The sequence below is a fragment of the Mesocricetus auratus genome, unplaced genomic scaffold (genome assembly GCF_017639785.1).
Source record: "Mesocricetus auratus isolate SY011 unplaced genomic scaffold, BCM_Maur_2.0 Super-Scaffold_100009, whole genome shotgun sequence".
Taxonomy (NCBI): domain Eukaryota; kingdom Metazoa; phylum Chordata; class Mammalia; order Rodentia; family Cricetidae; genus Mesocricetus; species Mesocricetus auratus.
The window spans coordinates 54410928-54430149 of record NW_024429193.1 but is presented as its reverse complement, the minus strand read 5'-3'; the positions used below and the strand labels follow the sequence as shown (position 1 = coordinate 54430149).

Sequence of the window (19222 nt, the reverse complement as noted above, 5' to 3'; positions counted from 1 at the left end):
CTGAATTACTCCATGGGCTCTGCTTCTCCAACCAGAGGCAATGGTTGAATCCTGATTTCTTGTGTGAGCAATCCTAGTTGAGCTGAGGGTTTATTACTGCTCTAAGTGGGAGTTCAGGACCATGCTTAGAAGTCCTTGTAACCTGGTCCATCCCTGGTGATATCTCCTGGTAGAGAACTTCAAAACTGTCACATTCATAGAACTGTCTTGAAACTTAAATTCGCTAGAGCTGTTTGCAGAGTTTTGTTGCCCCGGAGTCCCTGATAAGCCAGACTTACATTTTTCCCAATTTCCCCTTTGCTGCTGCTCTCGGGATTCTCCAGACCACAGGAGTGAGAACTATTTATTGCTAACTCTTGTGTCCGTTGTCCTGTCTTAGAAAGCATTGATCTGAGTCCCTTATCAATGTTCCATGTGTGCTGCTATCTACCCATCAGCCTCTGCCACCTTTATGTGTGTCTGTCCTGCTCATTGGAGCCTCAGTGTCCATTTCCAGCCCTTGTCCCCTTTCCATCCCAGCCTCCATGCTGTTGTCCCTGACAACTCACTTGTATTTCTCTCCTTTGATAAACCTTTGATTCTTTCCCTTTCAGGAAGATGACTTGAACGGGATCCACATCGTGGCCTTTGCAGAGAAGAGTGACCCAGGTAGGAACCCTTCCAACCCCCAGCCCATTCCCACCCTCACCAATCTGCTAGCCACTGACAGGAGCTGGCTTCTCACTCTTCCAAACCAGCTCAGTTCCAGCTCAATTGCAAGAAATCGACCCCCTCTATCGGTAACCTGGTGGGTATGAGTATGTCTTTGGAGGTAAACTCAGCCACGGGAGCGGTAGAATCTCAAAGAAAGCCACACAGCTGGGCAAGTAATCCCAGCCTTGAGAGGAGATAGGAGCATCAGCAGTTCAAGGCCAGCTTAGGCAACTTGCATCCATTGTGCTCAACTATTCAAACTGGGAAGGAACACACAAGGAGAGCACCTAGCTTTACAGGGTGTGTGTGTGTGTGTGTGTGTGTGTGTGTGTGTGTGTGTGTGTGTGTGTGTTTATGATCACGCCTACATATAAATCAGTCCTCTTTAACATAATGATAAATGTATGTGTTTCTCTGTAAAATGCCATCTGTGCATAGGAACAGTCTAGAAACATCTGCTGAGAAGTGAGGACAGGGTAGAACAAGCAGCCTATTTTTAGAGTGAGAGGGACCCTACCAGTGGAAGGGTAACTTAGCTTTTCTTGTGCTGTGGACAACTTTCCCTGGTTTCCAACTTATCAACACCAGTGGAGAGAGAAAGGAGAGAACAATGAAGTTTGCCAGAGGCAAAAATGCTAATTCCCCAAAACAGTGATCCATGATCCTAAAGGGTGGAGGGTGTTAAAAGTGCAAATAGGTGGAGTGTGTGAGGCTGTGCAATCGGGAAGTCAAGGCACATCATTGGAAAAGCAGCCAGGCTTTGGCCATGAAGAGTTGGGACAGGGGTTCCTGAACCTGACAGGTGTGCAGCTAAGAGAGCAAAGGCCACCTTGGGCTGGTTTAGACAACACCTTCAGGCCTGTAGTTTTACAGGGCTCTGCTCTGAGGCAATTCCAGGTGGACCATCGGGTCTGGGGACCACTGCTCCAGCAAATGTCGTAGCACACTATCTAGAGAAGAGCTCCAATAGGGATTAGGACTTGGGAGTGCTGACCTAGCATGCGCAGAGCCCTGGGCTCCACCTCAGCACTGCAAAAACTGGGTGTGGTGGTGCAGTAGAAGTAGGTGGATCAGAAGTTCAAGGCCATCCTCAGCTATGTGTCAAATTGAAGACTATCCTGGACTCCATGAAACCTTGCCTCAAATCAAAGAAACAAGTAAACAAAACCCAAAATACCTCAAACCAGAACAAGTAAACAAAAACCAAAAATACCTCACACCCAAAACCAGCCAGTCAACAGAAAAGATCTTAGCTTGAGACCAAGAAACAGAGACTTATAGAAGTTCAACCTAATCCATGAGAGAATTAGGACACTGGGAAGAAAGGACCTACTGCCTCATCTATCTGTGTAAAGCTGATACCTTACAGTGGCTTGACAGGGCATATGACCAGCAAATGTTTGTAGAGCAAGTAGTTAGACCTTTCTTAATTACCTGATTCTTAAAATCAAGACAATCCACACACTGTAACAGTCACTCTTTAAAACTAACATCTGAGTGGAGGGTTTACACTCACAAGGCTGTACAGATATCAGGACCATGTCACTCCAGACCTTGACAAACAATACCCATTGATTGTCACTCCTATTATTGACCCTCTCCACAGGGTACAATCGCCAGTTGCTTACTATTTGTCTAACTATCTGTTCCAGATAGTCCATAATGGAGTCAAGTAATGTATAGCCTTTTGTATTGCTATCTTTTCTTTAGTGTGTGTGTGTGTGTGTGTGTACCCCCACTATATAGTATCTATCACGACAATTGTTTTAAGATTGAGTAATATTCTATTGCATAAAAACCAAATTGTCTGAGAGCTAGTCTTTTAAGTGTCTATTGCTGAGCTGGATTTCTCATCGTGACTTGGAGAGCTGAGAATCCTCCTCAAGTATTCCTGGGATCTAGGCTTGCTTTTTTTTTTTTTTATGTAGTGTCAGCTTCTTTTTACAGATCCTGGCTACCCTCAGCCCCCAGGTTTACAGGCTGTAATCAGACAGAATGGGATCCTTGGTGTTGTGTGATCAGAGTCACTGTTGGCAGCTGCCTGCTGGCAAGACTCCAGGGGGCTTCCTTCCCGCCCCACTGCCCCCTTCCAGGGTTGCAGGGAGGCCTGTCTGGCTGTCTGGAACAATAGAACAAAGAGGTCTCCCTGAACTGCAGAAACCTGTTTGACAGAGATTGCTGCTCTAATGAATCAAGCTTCTGAACCGACTTCCACCTCCTCCCTGTGCAAACAGCCCTGGGCCCTGAAGCCCAGCCTTCTCTCCAAATCCCAAGCTGGGGCTTGTCCCTGGGGAGCAGAGCAGTGCTGGCAGGAGAGGTCAGGAACATGGTCTTTCAGTGACAGGGGTGCCTTTGCACTCAGGGTCCTAATGGAGCAGGGTTCTGATGAAAGTCCCTCTCCTTGACGTTGTGGTTGGTCAACATTTACCTGCTGCGCAGTGATGTGCAGCCTGGAGTCCGAGGCTGGGTTGTAGTCCTGGAGGGTGCCTTCCTGCAGACAGCCAGCTACTCAGATTCCTTTGGTCTTACTAACAGGTCACTGGAAAGCCTACGCCTAACCAGGCTGCACCCACTTTCTGAAAGAGGGTAGGTGGTAGGTTCAGGACAGAGATGCTTCTTAGAGAATTTCTGCTTTGAGGAGCTGTGGGGAGACAACCACATTAATCCTGAGACCACTCTGTGACATGTGTGTGGCCATTATTATTTATTATCCTGGTGTTGGATGGGAAAGTGCTCACTAATTGGACCACATTGCCCAGGATCTCTAAGTCAAGGTGGACATTGCAGCCAGCCCCCATGACATCCAAACGTCATGAGTATGATGAAGGTGGTGATAATGACCATTGCTGTCACAACAATCCAACAAGGAAGTTTTAAGTTTTATTTTCATCTTACAATTGAGGATGCTGAGGCTGAGGGAGGTTGCCAGGCTAGGGCGCAGGGGAATAAAGTGAGGGCTGTCTGGCTTCCCAGTCCACACCCTTAACCACAGGGCAGGCCTACTTCTATGGCTCTCAGACAGCATCCAACATCCCATGATCATTGGGCATGCCTCCCTCCTTCTGTGCGGCCCTTCTCCACCCCTCTGCCTCCAACATTTGAACCACCAGAAAACAGAGACTCAGACAGTTCAGTGGTGTGCACAAAATCACAGGGCTAGAGGTACGGTGTGGCTGATGGCTCCTCGTGGGTGTGGCCTCTCTATGATAGCACTTCTCACCAGTGACCCAGCTGGTGGCAGGCTGTGAGCTTGTGCAGTGTTGCTGCAGGGTGGTGGGAAAGGGGCCAGGGCTGGTAGATCAAAAGAGCATGCCCAGGAAGTGAGACCTAAGCTGAGCTACTTGGCAGCTTGAGCATCCCTTAATAATAAGTCATCCTCCTGGGCCCCATGATGTTCCTAATACAGACTGAACTTACAGTGCACCCGCAGCACTGGTCTACTCGGTGGCCTGGCCCCCAAGAACTGTCCTCACAGCCAGAGTTTGTGTTCCCCCTCGGAAGAAGGAAGGCTGAGATCAGGAGGGTCTCTCTGCAGGAAGCCATGCCTGCTCTCGGGCCCTGTAGCATGACCTGTAGGTTCTCTTGCTGTGACCTTCCCCCAGCCTGGCTGGGAAGGACATTAGGACAATCCCAGGTCCTCTGGACATGCCAGCTGCCTGTTGTATCACACTCTCCTCTGACTGCACCTTCACTTAGGCTGCTGGCCTCAGAGCACAGCTTCTAGACAGGATTGAAAATGAAAGATTCCTCCTTGCTGCTCCCAGATGTGTCTGTGCTGGGCTGACATCTTCTTTACAGTCTTTGATGAAAGGTTTGCTGAGTGGCGTTTCTACATGAGTGTGCGCTGGATGGAAACCCTCCAAGGGCACTGGGAATAGTCACACTAACAAGCTAGAGACACAAGGATGGCTGCAAGCCCTGAACAGAGTCAGAAACAGGCCCTGGAAGGATGCTTCAAGCCCTGCTGCCCCTGAGCTTTGCCTGCCTTGGGGTTCTTGCAAAAATGGATTAGAGACCAATTGTCTCAAATAGGAGCACTAAGAGCTTCTGGGAGCTTTATAATTTAAATTTGATATATCAGCCTCACTATTTGATTACTGCTGGGTGCTGAATGCTACATATATGCCCAGAAAACACTGCAGATAGCGAGTTATTCCATATTCTCCAGTGTATAGAGGAGGGAGAGAATGTACAATGAGGTTAAACATCACTCCAGCTCTCTTGAACAGGAAGTGACGGAACTGGTATTATAGCCCAGCAGTCTACCCCTCTACCCATCTCTGTGTGTCTCTGCATTGTGGAAATGTATCATTTGACTTCTCATCCCGATTCTGGGACCCAAAGAGCAGGAGAAAGCAGAGTCGAGAAAGAACGCTGGGTAAGGAGAGGCAGGGCCTGCTTCAAAGCCGCTGGGCCCCTTGGCGTCTTCTATTCTGAGTGGCTGTCTCAACTGCAGCAGCTATTCTTTGAAAAGGGAGCTCCCAGCCAGTCTCCCCACAAGAACCAAGTCTGGAGAGTTCTGCTTTTGGAGAATTCCATACAGCTGAGGGCCAAGAGGGAGGGCCGCAGGGCCTCTCACCTGCTTTGTTCGCCTCGGTGTATGGACTTGGCTCTGGGTCTGCAGCACGTGGGCACTCAAAAGCACGCCCAAGGAAAAGGCACCCTCCAAGCTGGGGGATGCTGACCCCCAGCCTGCCACATGAACAATGACAGGAGGCTTTCCTAAGCCCAGGCAGACAGCCTTGAGCCCATACCTGTCCAGAGTGTGGAATCAGGACATCCTTCAGTCTCCATGAACTGAGCACAGCCAGTAACCAGGAGGAGGCTGGGAAGCAAGGGAAGACTGGGCAGCATGATAGGCCTGTTTGCTCCTGGGCCATGGCTTGGTCTCAGACATAATCACATTTGCAAATTGGGCCTTTCCCTAGATGGCTGTGAGTGACCTAGACCTGGTCCCCGAGGGCCTAGTACAGGCTCGTTCCCACCAGCCTCTGCCAGGGAAGCAGGAAAGGATAATGACCGGGTTCTCTTCACACAAGGACATGATTCCCAGAGGCCACTTGCTTGCCATGAGAAACCTGGCCCCGGGCTCATATCTCAGCCCTAGGCCCCAAACCTGCAGTTCTCACAGCCTTCTTAATTTAGGCCATTCTGGAGACTCCAGGCCATCACTGGGCTGACCCCGCAGGCAGGGCAGGGCTCAGGAGCATGCTCAGAAGCAGGGCAGAAGCCCTGCTCCAGTTCCCAGTCAAAAAGGCAGAGGCAGCTCGCACCCCCCACCCCCCACCCTCCCCACCCCCCACCCCCGCCAGGACCGAGGCCACACTGTGTCTCCCTCCTCACCTAGCCTGTGCCTCCCTAAGGACAAAGTTTCACAGCAGGCTTGGGAGGGAGGAAGATGGCGGCACTGTAGTAGGAGTGCTGAGACCGAGGGAGGATGGATAGGAAATGGCTGTAGATATGCAGACCGAAGACCAGAGTTCGACTCCTGGCTCTGCTGCTTACTCATTGGCGACAGGGGCAAGCCCCCTCCTTCGAGCTCTCTGGAAAACTAAAGGTAATAAAACCTTCCACGCAGACTAATAGGAAGATGAAATGCAAGCATCCTCAGTACCCAGTGAGTGCTCAATAAAAATGCTCCTGAGGGGAAGGCTGAGGTGGCAGGTGGCAGAAACACTCTGTGTCCATCAAGGAAGGGTGAGTGCAGAAAAGGAGATGTGCGGCTGTTAGGATCAATGGTTCTGGGATCAGACTGAAGGAGGGGCAGAGGGATATACCCTGGACATACAAGGGAGGCAGGGGATTCCGGCGGTTGGGGCTCTTCACCAGCCTGGTCACTGGGGACATAGAGTTTCCACTGGTCTTGGAAGCCAATTTGGGTTCTCCTCTGGTAGCCTAGTTCTCCAATGGCTGTGCTAGACAACTTCAAGCCTCAAAGTCTTCAGTCAGCCATCTCCTCTCCTACCTGCTTGTTCCAGATTATGGGTCTTCTCTTCTGAAAGGTAGGCAGTCACAGGCTAATGCCTCTTAGCTAGGTCTCTGATATAGGAAGCATTCATTTGACTCTTCCTGGCTCAGTTGACTCAAGCTGTGTCCCAACCATGGGATCACTGTGTGTGACAAAGATGACACAAGGCTTCTGGTCAGAGAGGGAGACCCACAGTGACTGTGGCCATTGTTCAGATCCGACTGTTTTGTTTTTAATTTTATGTATGGGTGTTTTGCCTCATATATGTCTGTATGCTGTGTGCCAGAAGAGGGCATCAAATTCCCTGGAACTGGAGTTACAGACCGTTGTGAGCTGCTCCATGGGTGCTGGGAATTGAACCTGGGTCCTCTGGAAGAGCAACCAGGGCTCTTAACCCCAGCCCCCCAGATGTTGATAAGGATCTATTGAGATAGGTCTGTTCAAGGCTGAGGACTGAAGAAGGTAGAGGCCAGCAAGCCCTGAGTGTGTCCAAGCAGGCTAATGCTTGACACGTAGTTAAACCTGGCTTACAGTAGTCATTGGGGCAGGGTTCTCATAGCCTCAGCAGCTGCTGTTGCAGAACAAACAATCGGAGTCAGATGTCCCTGATGTCCCACCACCTCCTGATGTTCTGTTTTGTGAGGTAGCTTTTGTGTGCGTGCGTGCGTGCGTGCGTGTGTGTGTGTGTGTGTGTGTGTGTGTGTGTGTGTGTGTATATGTGCGTGTGAGCATCTAGGACAGATGACCTCACTGACATATAAATGAACACATGAGTGTCTGGGCTTAGTGGATGTCTTCAGCTCCCTTACATTCAGACATCAGACTCCCAGATTACTGAGGGAAATACCTGACTGAGCCTTCCTGTTCCAGGTGCTAAGTATTTCACAGACATTCATTTAATGCACAGCCATCCTATGATATAGATATTGCTGGGACTGGTGAGATGGCATCATGTGAGCTTTCCCATCAGAACACAGCAGTGCTTGTAGATCTGGTCATAGGCTGGGCCTCCTGCAACCTTGGCATGGGCAATCTCTGCTCCCCTTCAGAGGATCCAGCCACATTTACTGTCTGCATGATCATGATCTGTATTGCTGAACCTCACTCTCTTTATGAATTTCAGACCTGTCCAGGTCCCTTTCACAATTGTGTCTCATCTTCCAGATAACTGGCCATGTGACCTCAATTACTGTCCTTTTATTCTCCAAGGTGTGCAGTCATAACTGCTTGTGTCTGGAGGAGTTACCTCTTCTGGTCTATGCATTTGGATCCACAAATCCACAGACAATTAACTCTCTATGAATTCCTAAGACATGGCCACATTCCCAAAAGAGAAGCCACCATGTACCCAAAGAGCAGCAAGGACATTTGAGGCTAAAGGAGGAAAGTGTGACTTTCCCAGTTATGCCTACATGCAGCAGATACAGAACATGCTTTTTCCTTCCCCTTCCTCCAAGCAACAAATATGTGGGCTCTAAAGCACAGCTCCTATGTTTGTACAGAGTGTGAATCTTAGGCCACAAGCTCAGCTATCAGAGACATGTAACCTTGTTGTTTAGAACTAAAAATGTTTCTATTTTGAGCTGTATACTACTAAGTGGCAGAAACTGGTCTGACAATTGGTCCTCTAGCCCCACCCAGCCACACACATCTAGGTGGGATCAACATCATCCGTGCACATTGGCATCTGTTGAGAAGTCTGTTGTGTTGGCTCTGTGATCCTTGTTCCAAGTAGGCCACCACTGGCCCTCTCCTACCACTTGAAAGACATAATCAGATTTGCCACCATGATCCTATTTCTGCTCAGTTTCTGAGACAACTGACTCTTGGTTGGTCATACAGGACAGTCTTGCTAATGCCCCTGTTTTCATTTTCCTTAATTTAATTGCTTAACACAATATGAGTTCTCTTCTGGATTCCCTGAACTTCCAAAGAGTCTTCATGTGGACTTATGTTCTGTATACAGACACACTTACACTCAGAGTGTTTTTTGTCAGGGACCTGCCAGGGTCAGACCACTTGTCTCTGCTCTAGTTGGGAGTGCGGGTGTGTTCAGGGTTTACAGTGTCATTTACTTAATGCTTTTGTTTTTATGAAAATTGTGCTTATGGAAAAAAAACTGTATGCTGCAGGGCTTAGGCTCCAAGTATGGAAGGCTCGTCTCTGCTTTTCCTCTGACTCATCTCTCCTCTCTGGGACGGGGACTATTGCTGACAGAGTACAGGGAAAGACGGGTGTACCACAGCTTGTGTGGAAGTAAGGGGAAGCAAGAAATGGACCTTGGAACAGAGGGATGCCGACCCAGTTTGAAGGTTGTTCTTGGTCCATAGAGCAGATGTTGTAGGGAATCCAGGGATGGAACATGCTTGGAACACATAGGATCACTGGGGACAGGAAGATAATTTCCTCTGCTCCGGGACTGACTTTGTCACCAAGGCCACTCAGTTTTCACCTCCTGATGAGCAATGAAGGTGAGCCTTCATTTAGAAAGGGAGCACTTTCCTGTGACCTTTCAATGTCTTTGTTTAAAATTGCCATTGCTTTCTCTGTGTGAGCTTCTTTGTGTCTGCGGCTCTTTGTCTGACTCATTTTATAGCCTTACTCTGTAATTGAGGGTAGGCACCAGATGGCCACGAAAGTCCTGTGGAAAAAACATGCTCTTGTACTCCACATGAAGAGTGGTGTGCGTGCTGGGTGACTCAACTTTCTTGAACCCTATTCAGATGGCTATGAGTTCCTGGAGATCCTGAAACAAGTTGCCCGGGACAACACTGACAACCCTGACTTGAGCATCTTGTGGATTGACCCAGACGACTTTCCACTGGTGAGTGGTCCAGGCTAAGGCCCCATCCCTGGTCACCTTCACCATCCACATTTGTGTTTAGCACAAAGTCTTCAAGCATGAGAAACAAAATGAAATAGTTGAAGGTGCTTGAAGAAACCCGGAGGCTACTGCACATGAAGTGGGAGCATATGCTTTTAATACAGAATTGAACTTGGCTTCATGTAGTCATTGCATTGACCAGACTTACCAGTGTCCTTACTTCTGACACACCAAGAGGTGACTACTCTTGGAGAGGCCCACCCAGGGGATCTGGGAACCTTCCTTCTTTAAGTGACAATATGGCCCTTTTCTGTCATCACCTGCCTCTCTGAGCCTCCAGAGGCAACCTGAATTATTAGAGAATGGAGCCAGATGTGAACACACTGCAGAGTTACGAACTTGACGAAGCACAGGAATGACCTGTCTGAGGGCAGAGAGCAGACCTAGCTTGGCTGTAGACAAGCTGGCCCCCTATGACTCAGCACCATGAGCAGCACATGTGAAAGGCACATGGACTTTACCACTCCAGTGCTAGTCTCTGTCAGCAAAGAATAGCAAGAAGCATTGATAATCCTTAGTTTTGAACAATGTACAGAGAATTCATGCCATGTACAAACCCAGTGAATGTAATAATGGAGGAAGCTACATCCTCTACTATAATGAACATTCTCTATTGGCCAAATCCAATGCTGCACCAAGAGCTAGGATCCCCAACACTATATGCGGTTGAACCTGAGTCTCTTCAAGAGCCTCGAAGACTAACACATAGGTACTGAATTATAGTGATTTGTTTGAAGATGTCCTCATAACTCATTCTCTCAATGACCCTAAAACCAGGTAATGTTATAATGCCTATCCCACTGAGAAATAGCAAAACCTAGATGTTAAACCTAGCAGATATAGAAGCCCCACAAAGATCCATAGTGAAGTCAAAGCTTGACCTATGACTGTTTCTGGTAAGGCTAACTACTGGTAATTAGACAAATTTGGTTATTCTCTGCCTATGAGTTGCATAGGTTATGACCGGTGAAATTGACTAGACAGAGAAAGCTGACATCAAATCCTATACACATGGAGACTGGGTGAACCAAAGGCAGAGACTTCCCTGATATTTGAGGCCAACGGCATTATTCTGGGTAAGCATAAGAAAGCCATGGCCATATAAGCATATAACATTGCTTTGTTGATTTGTTTTCTGCTGGGCATATTTCCAGTTTACCTGTACTATTTCATTACCCAAACTTGTAAATGACCTGTCATTTTTTTTTTAGCCAGTTCTGTATCTACGTTGGATCTTAAAAAGTAATTTCCAAGCGTTTCTAATTTGTAGATCCACAAACACAAAAGTCAATGTCAGGATCCACAATTTACTAAGAAGACCTTTGTCCATGAATTTCTCCATTTTCTTAGCTTCATGGATTCCGCTAGCTCCATTAGCTTGTCCCAGCCAGAGATCTGTTTAGATGGAGCCCACTGGGCTGAAGAAACCTGGCTTGTGTTTGCACTTTATGCCAAGTTACAGCATATCGATGTTTTCCCAGCCATCTCATGTGACAGAGTGTCACAAGATAAGGGTTTTTAATAATGGAGCATTTAAATGCAGGTAGAGAGAAATAGCTCTTTCATTACTCACAGATGATCAACAAGTTATAATTTGGGGACTGACACTGGCCATATTTATGATAGTCTCCCTGAGAACTGTGGAAGCACTTATAGTCTATGTTGTCACAGCTAGTGCTGTGGCATCTTTTATTTAATGCTTAAAGTGCTTTACAGATGGAGCCAGCCTTCAATTCCTAGGTGTCCACAAGTGTTTTAACGACATCCAATCAATCATAATCCAGTTACTATGGTAGGCTGGCAGGTGAGTCCAACCCCAGGAAGAGCCCTCAACCCACTGCCTAATCTGGCCTTTTCATTGCTGCAGCTTGTTGCTTACTGGGAGAAGACCTTCAAGATTGACCTGTTCAAGCCACAGATTGGGGTGGTGAATGTAACAGACGTGAGTATCCCCACCAAGGCCTGGTCACGTGGTCTCAGCCACCCTATTGGCTGCTATGCAACACCAACTATGAGATCATTTGGGAGTCTACAGAAGCAGGTGGAACTCTTGGGTCTTTCCCAAACTCTAGGAGTTTGCTTGTATTCACTTCCTAAGTTAAAGAACAAGGCCTTCCTTCTTATACAGGCATCTCAAGTCTAAAGCTACCTTTGCCCAAGAGAGATGTCCAGAAGCCCAAGCCAGCAGTCATCCACCTAGTCAGGAAATCCTGATGATTTGTTGATGAAGGGAAGCCCCATGACAGAACTTTAAGCACAGATGAACACAGGATGTGAAACGCTACTGAGGTGAACTGATAGAGTGGGAAGAAGTATAGACTCAGTCCAGACATCTGATACATAAGAAGACAGAAGTAGGGCAGATTCAACAGTAGGGAGAAGGGGCCATAACAGAGGGCCCACTGCAGCCCAATGCAGGCAGATGCTTTTGTGAATAGGGGCCAATTAACAATGTCTCTTTGCTGCCCTGTGGTAAGGGTCCTATCAATCTCTATATTTCTTGACTTTTGATATTTGAACAAAGATTAATTAGTTATTAATTGTGTATGTGCATATATGTATTCTCTTGGGTAGTAGAATAGACATTTACTGATTGAAACAAAACACTGCACAGGACTGTTCTGCAATTTGGCATTTCCATTAGTCTATCTGCACATATATCTGATAGGTGTGAGAGACTTGGAGGCCCACTCAATACAGCTGCTTGGAAACTCCTGGCCTGTCTCAACCTCCATTCACTCACTCATTGGTTTGCTCTGATCATCACCACAGGCTGACAGTGTCTGGATGGAGATCCCAGATGATGATGACCTGCCCACGGCTGAGGAGCTGGAAGACTGGATTGAGGATGTGCTTTCTGGAAAGATCAACACTGAAGATGATGACAATGAAGATGAAGATGATGATGGCGATAATGACAATGATGACGATGATGATGATGATAATTCTGATGATGAGGATAATGATGACAGTGATGACGACGATGATGATGATGATGATGATGAATAGCTCCAGACCTGGGTGAATCTGATGAGAAGTACATCATAACTACTCCCCTACCATACAGGCAACCCAAGGGGGCAGCAAGCAGTGGTGCCCACACTCAGTCAGCTCTTTTCCTTTCTCCAGCATCTTTTTCTAGTTGGTTCTTGGCAGGAGTGGTATATTTCAGTGAATGCCTTTCCAAACCCAGAAGTCCCACTCAGCAGGGACAGGAGGGGATTGATTCCCATGTTGACATCTTTTAAGCATCAAAGAACAAACAGCTCTTGTTCTTTGCTAGACCATCAGGGGTAATGAAATTCTGGGAGTCTGGGGATAGTGTCTCCCGACACCTGTACTCAAGTTTACTTGCTATCTTTGATTCTGACAGTGACAGAACTGACAGCTTGCTATTAGTTCACAAGCAGAGTGCAGACTTCTAGACAGAGCCCAGGAAGGATACATGATTATTCAATTCAGCCCCCAAACTTAGAATCTCAGTGAATCCAAGCCTTTGAATGGCTACTAGGAATCCTTGAAATATGTGGGCATCATCACCATTTCTAGAATATTAGGATGCTGTGTATGGGGTCAATTAGCTCTCTGAATGTCCCAACAGTTGGCCAGCTTCATATGTATATTCACCATCAGTGAGAGAAGGAAGAGGCTGTGGGATGGAAGGGTTTTTACTTTTCTAATGGAGACAGTTTTGCTGGCCGCCTCATGTGATCTGGGGACTGAATGCCCCTTCTCTGTTCCTGCTAGTGAGCTGTCCCATTTTGAGTTAAAATTACTTTATCCAATGGTCAATTAACTCTCCATTCATCAGCACTCCCACAGTTGACCAGGGCAGCTGATAATTAGAGTTCATGATGCCCTGAGGCAATAAGCAAAAAAATTCCCCAAGTGCCTTTTGAATTGTCTGAAAGTAACATTGTGCTTGGTAGTTTTAGTCGCTAAGTAAGTGTTCTAATTTATTTTTGAAATCTGTTAACATGGAGAACACTCTGTGTGGTTTTGTTTTTGAAACTGGGGCAGTCCTTTTATGGAATAGAAATAAACCGACGGACATTAAACTCATGTTGTGAACAGATCCTGGCTATCTTGATAACCCTCCCCTGGTTTTCTGTGTTTGTTTTTGCCCGGCTCCAGGTCTACCTCTCTGCCCCTCTGTCTGCCCTTCCTCAATTAGCATTTCACAGTGTCTCTCAGCTCTGTACAGGTTCCCAGGCACTATCATCCATGCCATCATCAACTACCCCTGTGTGTTAATGACCTCCACTAAGGGTCTCTAACCTTGATCTTTGGGCTTTGACCTTGGTCTCTGATCCACTTGCATGGACTTCAAACTCAACACAACAAAGCCTAAACCCATTCCCCATCCCCATTCTAAACATTTCATGAAGTCCCAGCTTGGATGAGTGCTTTTACTATCTATGTAATTGTCTGGAGGACTGGAAGTGCCTTGTTCACCTTTGCTCCCATGACATGGGGAGCACACCTGTGGCCACAGCACTTACCATTCAAATGACAACACATTGCATAGCCATCCTCCCACTAAATACAGGTTTTAAGAGACATTTCCTTATCTTTGTATGCCTAGTACTTGGTGCTTTGCCTATCCCAGAGCAGATCGTATTTATTGAGTCAATATGTGAATAACTGGTCAACCAAAACAGTTGGCATTGCCTACCCATGTTGGGTATAGAGCTTACAGTGTGGATCAGGTACCTCACACTGTGTGGGTAGCTTCTGTTGCCATAACAAATACTTGAGATAAACAACTTAAAAGCAGGAGTTTTATTTGAGCTCACAATATTAGAGGTTTTAGTTTAAGATCTGCTGAGGCTGGAGTCCAGGAAGGACATTGTGATGGTAGCATTATAGCAGAAGAAACTGCTTGCCTCACTGCATTAGGAACCCCAGAGAAAGAGGGAGGGGTCAGGATTCCAAACTAACCTTTAGTGCCTCTCCCTCCAGTGACCCACTTTCCAAACTCCTAATAGTCCATGTAGTTATGAACTCATCAATGGACCAAGACAGGTTAGTACCCTCTCGATCCAGTCACCTCTCAAAGCCCCACCTCTGAACACAGCCACATGAAGGATTGAACTTTCAAACTTTGAGGATATTCATATCCATATCATAGCAGAATGTCACAGTCTGGGTAGCCTAAGCAACAAAAGTCTGCCTTCCCACACAGTTAAATCCAATGTCAAGTTGCCAACTGGCTGCTGATGAGGGCTCATTTCTTGGCTTCTCATCTTGTTTTCACATGGCAGATAGATATAGATGATAGATAGACAGACAGACAGGAGTTCTGATTCTCTTCTAGAAGGATGTCTCTCCTGTCAAACTAAGGCCTCACCATTATGATTTTATTTGACTTTTATTGCCACCTGAAAGGGCCTTGTCTTCAAATGCAGTTTCATCAGGAGCCAACACTTTAATATGACTTTGGGGGGCACTCAATTCAGTCTAGAATGCATGGCCTCAGAATACCTTTCTCCCTTCACAAAACTAAGCACACTGTGCTGTTTTCCATCTACCCAAGCCCAGTCACACCTCTTGGGGAGGTGACTGTCCCAAGAAGTCTCTGATTCTAAACTTTCAAGTAGCCGAGGAGTGGGGGATCCATTGGAAAAGTGGTCTGTTTCTCAGCCCAGGAAGGTGTGGTGTTCTCAGAGGCCACATGTGTGAAGCTGAAACTGTGCTGTGTGTTCCTGCATTAGGATCACTGGGAGTCCAGCTGTTTCTGCCCGGACAGTGTCCAATGAGTAATCTCAACACTCTGAGCTGATACGTACTGAGTGTTTTGTTCCATGGCCAGAGTATGATGCTAAGTGCTTCACATATGCTATCACAGCTAATCCTCACAGCAGATTGGGAGATGCGTCTGGTTATTGTCCTTAATATAGTAGGACACAGAGGGCTCAAGCAACTTCTCAGGATTACGCAAACACTTTGAAGGGACATAGATACAACTGTATTTTTTTTACTTAAAAGGATTTACATTAAGGATCAAAACACTGCATTCCTTTTCCTCCAGAGCGTGTCTGAAGACAGACTCACGTGAATTTCCCATAACTGATTTTATTGCTTAAATCCATTTATCTTCCCATTCTGAGTACATAGTCAACTCAAACAATACTAAAATGTGGGCTAATTAAAAACACAAGATCTGCTATTCTGTTAAAAAAAAAAAAGAAAGTAAGATTCAGTGTGTAATCTGGAACAAAGAATCCCTTTCAGTGTATGTCAGTTAAATGTCATCTCAGAATTTGAAGAGTTCATCTTTTCTAGGAGAGATTGTGACCTCTCCAGTCTTCATGTTTGTCACCCTGGGAGGAGTCATTATTGTATCATGTACAGATTACACATCATCTCACTTCCACTGGCATGTGTTCCTCGCCTAAAGGTCGCAACCTTAGGGGAAAGACTGGCTTACTCATTTCTACTCTGCCCAAGTTTGGGTAGGCAAGTAATACATTTTGTGATAACTTTGTATCATGATACAAATTGACTTTAATGACTATTATCCCTATTAAAAACACACAGAATAAACCTAGTGTTTATTGAAAGTGAATCTTAACCAAATAGCTTTTGGCAGCATGCTATCAGCTGCTTGGATTGGCTTAGGAGAGCCGCCTGCTACAGAAACAGGCCCATACAATTTCCTTGACTTAGCGAGGACATTTGTGGTGCAGGATAATCGTTTCCCTCGAGTTCTTAAAGTCCTTCAGGAACACAGCCTTCCTTTGTGAGGGACAGAGCAGCAGCCTGGGAACGAGCATGTAAGTGTCATACTGTCTGGAAATGGGATGACCACAGCCACCTAGCAGACCTAAATATTTGCAAGATGGATTAAGAGGAGTCTTTAGAATCAATTCCATAGTTTTACAATCTGAACTCTTTAGTGTTAACTTCAAATCTGAGTGATAACTCTGGAACTCCCATTGACCCCTAACACTCCTAAATAATCCCGTGTGATTAGTTTGTAGTCAGTGGTTTGGTGTTGAGTGTACTTTGTGCTCTCATTCACTCAGTCAGTAAAAGGCTGTAGACTCTTTAATAGTCTATATACCAATAGACTCCTAAACTTTGCTGTATATAGATTAGGCAAGAATGATGAAGTGTATGTGTCAGCTGAGCAAAGAAACAACAGAGGAAAAAAATGTTTGAAGTTCTCGGCTTCAGTTCTGAAAAATGCATCTTTGTATTTCCTGAAATATGAAGTCTGAGACCACAGAAACACAATTGGACATGGACCCAGGAAGCAGAGCCAAAAGTCAACTATCATTTTGGACTATCTATAGCAACATGAGCCTGTGTAACTAAAGGATGCTCACACGACTTAATTGACACTAACAGTGAATGACAGCCTGCCTGTGTACTCTACTGCCAGCAGGACCTGCCTCTTGCTCTGGGCTTTACCTACTGCTGTCCTGGTATCTTCATTCCATTTCTTTAATATGATAGTTTATCATCTGAGATTCTCAAAACTCCCCCATACTCTATAACTACACAGAAAAGATCTGTTGGCTTCTGTCTGCATGTGGCTTTAATTTTTTGTCCCAGCAGGGTTTGCTTGTGAACTTATGAACTGTGAACATCTGGGCTGGTGGCCCAAGGAAACAGCTTATCATTAATCTATACGATAAGTATCTTTGAATCAATTGCTTTCTCTGAACCCTGTCCATGCAACTGGTGAGAAGTTGTGTGCTATCAACATTCCATACGAGTGAAGGGCAGCTGAGTGTAGAAACTGCCAGCATCAACATTTCTTCATCAAATAATCTAGTTCCCTCATCTGCAGTAAGTTAGTAACTTAAAACCAATCACCAAGGTAAGATGAATTACCAAACACAATTGACGGTGCACCTCTCACCCCTATCCAGGGTGTGACAGTGTTTTCCCACTTTCCTTGTCTCAAATATGTATTTTACTCAATTTACTAAAAACATTGGCTTCCTCTCCAGGTTTTGGAGTTGCCTCAGATTTTATCTTTCACTATATATTCATTTAGAATTTTCCTCCCCATAAAATGACCAGTGACTGTTCATTTTCATCACAGTGATCATTGCCCTTCATGACCATCCCTCCTCTCTCATAATCCACTTTTCATGGAAACGTGAAATTGTCAGAAAATCAAATCAAGATCAAAATGTTCCCTGAAAAGAGAGCAGAGCTTAAAGCTAAAATAGTTACATCAGAAAGGGAGACAGTACACAATTTGGGATCTCCATTTATCTTTCAAGTTTATAGCATATGTAATATGTAAAATGTTTTATAGTTAATCAGGAAGGGATGAGGGCATCAATGGAGGACCCAAGAGAAAACCAAACAACGTTATCTACTAGGTACAGTGTATCCATGGTAGACACCAGCCTTGTCTGGTGATGAGAGGTAATTTCACAGAACAAACATTAGAGAAACAAGGGGACTTGTGCACATGACTACCAGTCATGTAATTCATTAATTTACATATTCAGAAATGTCCAGTTAGAGCACACAACCCAATCAATGAGGCAGCATACATCTGGCATCATCATGATCTTAGTTAGGGTTTCTATTGCTATGAAGAGACACCATGACCACAGCAACTCTTATGAAGGAAAGACGTTAATTGGGGCGGCTTTCATTTTCAGAGGTTTAGTACATTATTATCATGATGCAACATGTTGGTGTGTAGGCAGGCATGGTGTTCAAGGAGTAACCGAGTATTCTACATCTTGCAAGCAACAGGAAGTGGACTGAGACTCTGGGTGGTATCTTGAGCATATATGAGAACTCAAAGCCCACCTTCATAGTGACATTTCCTCCAACAAGAAAATCACACCTACCCTAACAAGGCCACACCTTCTAATAGTGCCATTCCCTTTGGGAGTAATTTTCTTTCAATCACCCCAGTCATATACATGTTGTATCTGATGACTCTAAGTACAGGCTAGGCAGAAACTGCCCTTATTGGTTAAAAAGCACAATATGAACTATTCAAAAAGAATATGGTTCATAACCACATATTTTGTATTGTTTACTCTACTAGATAAGGATAGATTCTGGGTTCAAAATTCAGAGATGAAAATTCCTGCTTACAAAAGCAACTGTCAGACAGCTTCTCTCCTAAGGCCTGGCCCAGACATCTCTGGTCCTCCCCAGTATCCAGTCCATTCGCCCTGTGGGACAGTGTCTGTCATTATTGCATCCTTACTGGTTTCCTATACTCTGTGAAATAGTTGTTCTCATCGGTGACAACTTAGAAATGAACTTTGGTTAAGCAGGTCATAATTTTGGGATTCCAGAGGAGCTGACAATTTAAACCCTGGAGTAATCATCATGAAAATTAGATATTATTAACATTAGATTTTTTATACCCACATTTTAAGGATCAATGATCAATATAAAATGACTATTCTTTTATGTGTATAGCTGAGAGGCAATAGTATCTGAAAGCAATGGCCAATCTCCCTTCCTGGCTTCTATGATAGAAACATCATGCTTCCGGCTATATTGTTTATAATGCAAGTTGAACTGAACTTGTCATTGTGGGTCAGGTGTCTCAATGCCCTAACTAATTCCCGGGGCAAAGGTCTGTCATTTGATGCTTCTGGGGCTTTGAAAACTACTACATCAGTGGTTCTCAACCTCTGGGTTGAGACCTTTGGGGCTTGTCAAACTAACCTCTTACAGGGGTC

General features: G+C 45.6%; 1 protein-coding gene across 2 annotated transcripts in view; it reads left to right on the top strand.

Moving 5' to 3' along the window:
• Nucleotides 1–13607, top strand: part of Casq2 (calsequestrin 2) — a 58809-nt gene extending 45202 nt beyond the window's left edge. The window contains exons 8-12 of one of the 2 annotated variants that reach the window (XM_005076526.4): nt 324–332; nt 594–648; nt 9385–9485; nt 11413–11487; nt 12318–13607. In XM_005076526.4, the coding sequence (XP_005076583.1) occupies nt 324–332; nt 594–648; nt 9385–9485; nt 11413–11487; nt 12318–12554 (477 nt within the window). In that variant the 3' untranslated portion in view covers nt 12555–13607. The remainder of the gene's footprint in view (nt 1–323; nt 333–593; nt 649–9384; nt 9486–11412; nt 11488–12317) is intronic. The other variant, XM_005076527.4, reaches the window with a different exon arrangement.
• The last annotated feature ends 5615 nt before the right edge of the window (nt 13608–19222 follow it).